The sequence below is a fragment of the Lygodium microphyllum genome, chromosome 29 (genome assembly GCF_053477565.2).
Source record: "Lygodium microphyllum isolate KBCC chromosome 29, Lygodium_microphyllum_v1.1.10, whole genome shotgun sequence".
NCBI lineage: Eukaryota > Viridiplantae > Streptophyta > Polypodiopsida > Schizaeales > Lygodiaceae > Lygodium > Lygodium microphyllum.
This window is the reverse complement of record NC_141163.1, coordinates 20,927,641-20,937,324: the sequence shown is the minus strand read 5'-3', so window position 1 is coordinate 20,937,324 and position 9,684 is coordinate 20,927,641. Positions and strand designations below refer to the sequence as shown.

The window sequence follows — 9,684 nt, the reverse complement described above, 5'->3', positions numbered from 1 at the left end:
CCTGATATTTAGTTTGTAGTCTAACAAATGAGCAGGTTTGAGGCACTGAGTGCTAGCAAGCAATGAAGCAAATCTTTTGCTATTTGAGTGGTACTCAGCACCTTGGGTTGTTCTATCCCAAGGGGAGATCGTTATCATTAGATTTATATGCCTTTTAATACTTTTACTAAGCTGGTTGTTACAATACTTGTGTATCCCCAAGAGATTTTTGCTTAATGCTTGGTAGCCTGTGCATATCATGGTTGATCAAAAAGTAGCCCACTATGGCCATTTTTGGTTGTGAAGTTGAGTACATGATAACTTTCACAAGTACGATTGAGTGTGTAAGACGCTCAGACACCTATTGGTTGATTTGGGTGTTAGACTCTCCTTTGTTTCACTACTTTCCAACTCGGTTGAGCAAGAAGCAACCCATTGTGGCCACTTCTAGTTGTGAAGTTGAGTACATGATAATGTTCACAACTACAATTGAGAGTGTAAGAGGCTTAAACACCTCTTGGTTGATTTGGGCGTTGGACCACCACCATCTTTACTCATAGTCCTAGGATCACCATCAAGGCACATTTTTCTCTCTTTACAAGGTTTTTTTCCCATGGCCTTCTATATATGTCTATTTACTTTTTAGAGCATAATTAGCCTCCTAAATCTTCTCTATTGATACCTCTTAATACACTTTGAGTTATGCTCTCTCAAGCTTCTTCTTCTCCAAGCTATGTAGTTGCATTCATGCAACCCTAAATCCAATAGCCCTTGTAGCAAAAGGAGGTGATTGTCCACTTTGCATGCTAGAACTGTGGCATGGATCGTAAGAGCTCTCTCTATTTGGACTTATAGTTAGCTAAGAAGCACCAAAGAGCTAGCGGGTCTTTGCTAGAACTATGGCATGGATCGTAAGAGCTCTCTCGTGTGGACTTATATTTAGCTAAGAAGCACCAAGGAGCTAGGGGGTCTTTGGTTGTAATTCCTTGGGTATGTTAGGACTAGTCTAACCTCAAACAAGCCTAGGATGGATCACCCAAAAGGCCCCAGTACTAGTTGAGGGTGGATGATGGTTTTAGCTTCGAAGGGAGTCTTGGACTAGAAATTGATGGTATAAAGTAATGATTGTACACATTTCTCTTGGAATAAAATTTCATGCTTTCTCAAAGACTTTTTTAACTTGTATTAGTGTCCATGCTAATATTACATGAATAAATGTAATATTAGCATGGTAATTAAGGAAGAAACTTGTAAATGTCAAACATAAGCAACAAATTCATCCTATAATGTAGGTGAGAGTTTTTCCATAAGAACATTAGATTAGAAGATTAGGGTAGAGTTGAATGTTTGACTATCCTAAACCATCATCCTAGAACCCGACTTAGTGTTGTTTTAGGGGACTAGTGTGTGAGACTTTACCCTATGACTAGAGGGATTGACACATTCGAATCCCCCTTGTTTCTCACTCTCTTTGAACCATGTGTGACATTAGAAGATTATGGTAGATTGAACATTTGACTATCCTAAACCATCATCCTAGAACCCGTGCTGTTTTAGGGTGTGATACTTTACCCTATGACTAGAGGGATTGACATGCCCAAATCCCCTCATATCTCATTCTCTTTGAACCATGTGCGACATTAGTTCGCTTCGGTTTGGGATGTCTTACTTAAGCAGCTACCCAAAACCAATGCTAAAACTTTTGTAGGAGACCTTGGAAGTCTATCAAGTTTACATTTTTAGATTGATCCTTGTGGAAATGAGATGAAGCTTTCCCTGGGAGGCTAGTGTCAAGAGATCCTAGGGTACAATGTTTAAATATTCCTAAGGATATCTGAATGGAGTCACCTAAATACATCCCTTAATGGGCTACAAAAATCATGCTATCAAGGGTTTATTAAGTAGGCATGTTAAAAAAGCAAGTTGTTCCTTCGTATGCTCACACACAAGGGCAACCAATAATGATGCATGAAGATAGAAATTTGTAAAGCTAAGGTTCTTATAGGAACTTGTTGCTTTTGCATTCTTCTCACATAGACTCTCCATTCAAAATATATGTTGGAAAATCCAAATGCATGTAACTTTTGCTCAAACTTCTATTGGTGACAATGGTTTGCATTGATTTTGAAATTGAAAGTATATATTCATTCCATACCAAATGCATGTTAAAATATTGTTGAAACGTTTTATGGCCAAGGAACTTAGATGTAGTAATATTCTAGGAAAAATACAACAAATCTTTTGGTTGATATTGTTTCTTAATGTCTTTTATGTAGATTTCACATAATCTATTCACACAACTTCACAATGTTCTATTAGACTAAAAGTTTTATGTAACATAGTTTTAAATTCATAGACTATATCAAAGTAAACACATTGCAAAGTTTCATGATCTTGGGAAATTTTTAATACGATTGAGAGAATATCAATATTTTATGCTTCAACATGAACTTAAAATAAATGGAAAAGAACCATCAGAGAAAACAAAGGAAATAAACATTCACGACAGTTCTCAATTAGCATGGGCAAACCATTAATTAAAGTTTTGGCAATCTCTCTCTCTCTCTCTCTCTCTATCTCTCTCTCTCTCTCTCTCTCTCTCTCTCTCTCTCTCTACACTTATAAGGTATGTCATTAATAGGATAATAATGTTGTTTAAGGCTCATTTTGATGAATTGGATGGCATCATAATGAGGAGCAAGGTAGTCAAAAGGTTCTTCTTATTATGCATGCTTGCAAAAGCAATACTTGCATGTGTTCTATTTGTTAATTTTCTAATGAATTTGAATTAGTATTTCACACCAACTTTTTGTCATCGAATTAATTTATTTAGGAGTGTTGACATGTGATGAAAGATATGTCCATTTAGCTTAAGCAACTTGGGATTCTACATTGAATACCCAACCCATCTATCATTAGGCTAGTATGGCACCTTATATCCACACTAATCTCTTAATGAACTTGGTAAAAAAATGTTTTGTTATGCTTCATCCTAATACCAAGCTTGTTTGTAAACATCATTGAATGTTGAACCATTCCTTATAATTGTTTTCTCTTGTGGTCCTAGCACCCTTTTCCCTCGGTTACAACTTGGATGCTACCCCACTTGCTTCACGCCTAGAATGGGATGGATGGGAAAACATGAAATAACATTGTCCAAGAGAGGAACCATAGAAGATGACTTAGAAATATGCCTTTACAAAGTATATAGTATTGTTCAAATCCCTTGCAAGTAAGGAGACTGAGAGTTGAAAATTGAAATCATCCTTTTAGTTACGAAACTCTCTTCAAAGAGCAATGCCACTTAGCATTTCTTTGGGAAATACTCATAATACATGTTGCTACTAAAAAATATGGTAGGGCTTAGGAAATAATGTTTGAGGTTTGCCTCTTGGGGAAGCTTTCCCCAAAAAGGTGGAGGGGGTGGTTATGACTTTGAAGCAAGGTGATTATGCATCTTTTGGACCAACATTCTAAAGAAATGATGCTATTAATAAGACGTGTAGGACTAAGTGCTATGGACCTTTGAAGTGAATTTCAATTCTTGCTTTGATTAACATTTTCTTCGATTGTTTATATTAGACAGCATCTTTTTTGTCTCTCTTGGCTCTCTTGACCCCTAATGGAAAGAGAGTGATGAGAAATGATAATGGGTTGATTCCCCAAGAAGAGGAGAGAGAGAGAGAGAGAGAGAGAGAGAGAGAGAGATTAGCCCTTAGTTTTGGACCATTGCTGATCAATTCAGCCGTTAGGAGAGGAAGATATAATAGTTGTCTTATAGAGTAGCATGTGGAAATGTGCTAAGGTACCATGCATAGCATGATACCAAGAAAAGTGAGTGTAGAGCTTAATGTGATGTTATCCTTAAAAACCAAGGGCTGAGAGAGAGAGAGAGAGAGAGAGAGAAGGGCGGGCGGGTCGAATCAAAGAAACAAAAAAGAAGTGCGCTAGGTTTGACATTCGTGTCATCCACGCGCCTTCGTGCGCAAAGATCCATCCACGCAAGCCCTCGCGGAACTTTTTCTTCCCACATCAACCCCCCCCTCCTCTCTCTCTCTCTCTCTCTCTCTCTCTGCGTCTGCGCGCATACATATAAACAGGCAAGTCGATCTCTTCGGCACACATTCTCATTCGCCTTCGCCTCCTTCTGCTTCTGTTGCTAATTGCTAGCTGCGTGAATACATTATTCTATGGCGCTTCATTCCATCGGAGAAGGACAGGAATTAGGAGTGAAGAATATGGCTTCTGCGCTGTCAACCTGTGCATCCGGGGTACCTTCTTGTCATGCAGAGAAGCACTCCAAGTCCAGCGAGCTGGTGCGCGACATCATCATCGGCATGTCGGACGGCCTCACTGTGCCCTTCGCCCTTGCCGCGGGCCTCTCTGGTTCCTCCGCCTCCTCCTCCATCGTCGTCACTGCCGGCCTTGCCGAAGTCGCTGCGGGTGCCATCGCCATGGGCCTTGGAGGGTAGGGTAACACCTCTCTCTCTCTCTCTCTCTCTCTCTCTCTCTCTCATCGTGAAAAACTCAGGGACCTAATATAAAATGAATTGCAGGGACTTGTAAAAACATTTAAAATTCTAAGAAAAAGGTTGAAAACCTTGAACGCAATTCATTTGTAAAAACATTTAAAATTCTAAGAACAAGGTTGAAAACCTTGAACTTTACTAAACCTTTTAGGTATTAAAATAACAAATATGTGTACTTTGATTCAAAGACCCTTCATTCATTCATATCCCTAGAGTCTAAGTCTCATTTGTGCATATGCTCTTAAACCATCTTGAGATTGTTCCTATTCGGGAAAAAAGAACTCTCTTCTTCATCTTCTTCTTCTCACTCTCCCATACTAATTTGTAACCCCCAAAGTACAATAGTAATTTCTAGTTAAGTGACTAGACTACCATTTTGAAAAATCCCAACTCAAGAAACACACATGTGACATCATTGACTCTTCATGGAAAAAGTTAACCTATGACCCTCTTAAAACCCGCACAAGCAAAGCTTTTGATTTTAACCATAATAGCTTCATTTGCTACACATGGTAGCATAGTCTCTTTGCAATAAGTTATGCATTTCCCTTTGGACCCTAAGTTGGAAAAGTAAGGGGGACACTTAAAAAGAATTGAAATGGTAGGGAGATGCTAATACATACAACATCCATAATAGTGAATTTAAACAGATAACTTGCATGTTAAATGATTTGTTGGGGATTAAATGAGTTGGGAAGGGTCTGTTTGTTCTATTAACATGAAGTCATTTGTTAAGAATGGGGTCAAAACGATGTGATTGTGCTAATCAACATTGTTGAAAGGGCAGGTATCTAGCTGCAAAGAGTGACACAGATCACTATAATCGTGAAGAGAAAAGAGAAAAGAATGAGATAGTAGATTTCCCAGATGAAGGTTGGCCTCTCTCTCTCTCTCTCTCTCTCTCTCTCTCTCTCTCTCTCTCTCTCTCTCTCTCTCTCTCTCTCTCTCTCTCTCTCTCTCTCTCTCTCTCTCTATGTGTGTGTGTGTGTGTGTGTGCACGCGCGCACGCGCGTGTGCACTCACACATAAAAAAACCCTTTAAATGTGTAAATAATGCAATAATATTTTTATTTACTAATAATGGTGACACTTTTCTTTATATGAGATTTGCTTATGGTACACATTCTACTCTTGGTTACAGAGGCAGATGAAGTGGTCAAGATATTGTTAAAATTTGGGCTTCAACCATCTGAGTACATCCCAGTTGTGCAATCATTGCAGAATAGACCAGATGATTTGCTAGAATTTATGATGAGGTACCTTGTAATGCCCTTGGTTATTTCATATGCCTTTAATTAGGAGCACTCATAGCAATCTCTTATGCTAACTAGCTACACATAGCTAACATCCCATATGCAATGGCCAATTCATTGACCTTTAATTAGGGGCACCCATGTCAATCTCGTATCCTTTCATTGCCTAATGTGTGGGTATCTATGGGTGTGCCTCTTAGAAACATGTCTATCTCATGGGTACACATGCCCAATATTTTTTATAGGTTGCCTTATCCTTCAAAAGTGTCATAATAGACATCAATGCATTATAGTTTTCTTAGTAGGGCACAAATAGTATTATAGGTTCAAAAATGCTTTTAGGTGACTCAAAGGACCTCACTATAGGGAAAGTGAAGAGGTTACCCAACATTTCTCCAACACAAACTCATAGAGGAAACTCCTTCACATTTAAAAGATGGTAGACAAGGCCACAATTTTTGAGATCCATACTAACTTTGATTACTTATCAAAATGTACAAAAATGTTTTCTTGCAAAACCCACAAGAATATGCATGCCTAGCAAGCCACATGCCATATCTCCCCTTTTACCCTCCCAACAAAATGAAAGTAGTCATTCTTTTTCATACTAAGTGCTTTTTATCCAATTGCGTAGTCTTTTGAGCATTTGCTCATTTCCCTAGATAGTTCATGTTATAATTGCTTCCTAAGATATACTTCTTTCCCCTAGATTTGTGACCTATTAGGTTCTTCTAGCATATTGAACCTACAAAAGTATACACTTGCAAGGTGGGCCGATCCTTTGGAAATCGATTTATGAGACTTGCCTTAACATGCACAATTTGATTGTGTAAGGGGGGGTCATTACTGCAATGGTGCCCATGGAATAAATGATTGCAATAAATAGGTGGGTGCTTGAGGACCTATCCCTCCCTAACATTCCACACTTTCTCCATGATGTGGGGCTATTTACAAGATAGATATTTTCTGCTTGCTTAAATCCTCCATTATGAGATAGCTTCTTATCTAGGTAGCCAAGGTTGATCTTCACTAGATATCTTCTTATCTAGATAACGAAGGTTGAACTTCATGAGATAGCTTCTTGTCTAGATATACAAGGTTCAAAAATTAGAGCAAGTGTTCCTTTTGATAAGCTCTCTTAACTTTCAAGGAACATTAAAAAACATTATACACTTTCTTCAAAGAGATTTGGTACCATGAAAAGACAAAGAAGATAGAATGTTTGGCAAAAAGTTAGTGGTAAGTAGTAGACATTGGAGAATACACATAGCAATAATTTTCATATTGCACCCAAGTTAGAGTCAAAAAGTTTTGAAAAACATTGCAACAACATCTAGGATGGATTTTTGACTTTGACATTACATTTTAACAAAATCTTCACATCTATTACAATTGATTAAATAAAACAAAATAATTATAATGTCAAAATAACATTATCTTAGAGATAGTTAGTTTCATTATAATATATTATGTGGTTGTTAAAGCTCCATCAAATTGTATCTTACATTCAAGTTGTCTATTAAGTTGCAGGTTTGAGCTAGGACTTGAAAGACCTGACACTAGGCGAGCTCTCAAGAGTGCATCCACCATAGCACTCTCATACATTGTGGGGGGTCTTATACCATTGGTCCCATATATGGCCTTACCTCATGTGCGGGATGCATTATTTGTCTCCATAGGCATGACCTTAGTTGCCTTATTTCTGTTTGGGCTTTTCAAGGGTTATTTTACAGGCACTCCCACTTTAAAAAGTGCAATGCAAACAGTGGTGGTGGGAGCCTTAGCATCAGCAGCTGCCTTTGGATTGGCACGGGCCATTCAAGCCACTGATACTAAACATCAAGTTTCCAACGAAAAGCTCTCCTCGACATTCACCATAAGAAAGGCTCTTGCACCACCTAGACCTTTGTAGGAAAAATATAGTTGCTTTAATTTACCTATGCTTTCATGTTTATATCTCAATGTATATTTTCTCTTTAAACCATGCAAACTAGCTATTTTTGTCACATTCTTGGCAATCATCATTAGATTGTGCACGAGCCTCAAGGACAAGCGAATTAAAGTGATTAGACTAAATTTAGGGCTATCATCTTTAGATAGTAAGAGCATCCAACCTATATTAAAAACATCGAATCTACAATGACATATCAAGTTGCCCCTTCCCATGAAGAAAAATACAAATATTGAATGCCTTTATTTAGTTAAAGTCATAGAGGACAAAAAAGATTAGTCCTTAAATTATTACCTCATTGTAGTTAGTTGGTGTGATGACTACCAACATTTAGAAGATTTTCAACTCTTATTCTGGATGAAGTCAGAAAATTGGATGCCCTAACACAATAAATGTTCTATAAAATTCATTATGAGGAGAGATAGAATGTAGCTCTTATATCCCATAAGTAAGGAGATGCTTATAAGTGTTATATACCATGAGCAAGAGGATGCTTTATATGTTTTCATGTTTTTGAAAGAGGCACCAAGAGGATGAAGTTATGTAGAGTTCATTGTGCAAGGCTTTGTGCTATTATCTCTGAATCTATTTCCAATCTCAACAAGTGCTCCCTCTTTAACTTCTTTAACTCAATTGATACTCTCCATCATGTTTGCTTCACACACTTTTTTTAAAATTTTTAACACATCGTGATCTTCTTTATATTGGCAAAGACAAGCTCTTCTTCTCTACCCTTAATTTTTCTTTACCTACTTTTCACTTAAACTCTCAATGCCCTCTAGTACCTTGACATATGAAGCCCTCTAATTTATTTTTATTTTAGGTAAACTTTTTCTTTTTGGGCTAAAAGTTAGGATCCCCCAAAAAAAATCACATGTTTAAGATTTAAAAATTTGGCCTAGAATTTGGTTGTTTTGATCACATAAGACCATTATTTATGATTATCCATAGCAAACCGCATGGTAGCACATTAAGTATGTGGAAAGTTACCTCCAAGTTGATGAAATTTTCCCCAAATGCACGATCAAGTTTTGGATGAAAGCATGCCACTTTCATATTCTACTATTACTATCACATTCATACTCTATTGGTCTTAGGCCTTCCAACCTTCCTCCTCCTCCTCTCTCTCTCTCTCTCTCTCTCTCTCTCTCTCTCTCTCTCTCTCTCTCTCTCTCTCTCTCTCTCTCTCTCTCTCTCTCTACCCCACATTTTCTTATATGCACATATGGAATAAATGTTAATTGAGCCATGTGTGTTTGCAAGATCATTAGGTGGATATTCAAAGTTCTCTATCACATGTGGAATTGCATTGCCTACAATTCATTCCTTTCACAAAATTACTAATAACTTTGATATAAAAATATGACAAAACAATTCTTGGTAGGATTTTACAACATTTTAAGGCACAATGAGCTTTGAAGAAGATAGTGTTCTCTAACTAGACAATTTTGGAGGCAATTGTAAAGAACATGAAGACATCGCTAAGCATGGTCAAAGGTACAAAAAGTGCAAGTTAGCTAACTATGAAGAGAGAAGCACTTTACATGGTTGTGGATGCTTTCCTAACAATGTAACAAAAAAAACAATAAAATGATAGAAGAGTTGCTAACTCCCTTAGTATCCAAACAAGAAATTTGAAGAAATATCATGTTGACATGCAAGCTAAAAAGTTCAAATGAGTAGGACTTGTGCAAGATGCAATATCTAAGCTTGTGAAAAGATAGAGACAAAGAGAAAATTTGGTTATTGCAAGAACCACTCTAGTTCTACAAAAAACAAAGCAAATAAGCAAGAATCACAATGAATTGATACATGTTTGTGACCTCATAAAAATAACTTGTCAATAACTCTCCAATTTATGTTAATAATGTTAAAAATAACGTTAACCAAGTGAATCTTAATATGCCAACAAACCCAAATGGATTTTGCAAAATCTTGACAAGCCCTTCGAGGTATACAGATGGCCCATTGG

The 9,684-nt window shown here is 37.3% G+C and overlaps 1 protein-coding gene across 2 annotated transcripts; it reads left to right on the top strand.

Moving 5' to 3' along the window:
- Window positions 1–4,058: 4,058 nt before the first annotated feature.
- LOC148010440 (vacuolar iron transporter 1-like) lies at window positions 4,059–7,742 on the top strand. Of its 2 annotated transcripts, none has more exons than XM_087671521.1 (4): window positions 4,059–4,447; window positions 5,296–5,381; window positions 5,650–5,764; window positions 7,292–7,742. In XM_087671521.1, exons 1-4 carry the CDS (start codon window positions 4,170–4,172, stop codon window positions 7,671–7,673), a joined length of 861 nt encoding a protein of 286 aa, XP_087527647.1. In that variant the 5' UTR covers window positions 4,059–4,169; the 3' UTR covers window positions 7,674–7,742. The 2 variants fall into 2 exon arrangements, with proteins under 2 accessions (XP_087527647.1, XP_087527646.1); XM_087671520.1 differs by having other exon boundaries at window positions 7,286–7,742.
- The last annotated feature ends 1,942 nt before the right edge of the window (window positions 7,743–9,684 follow it).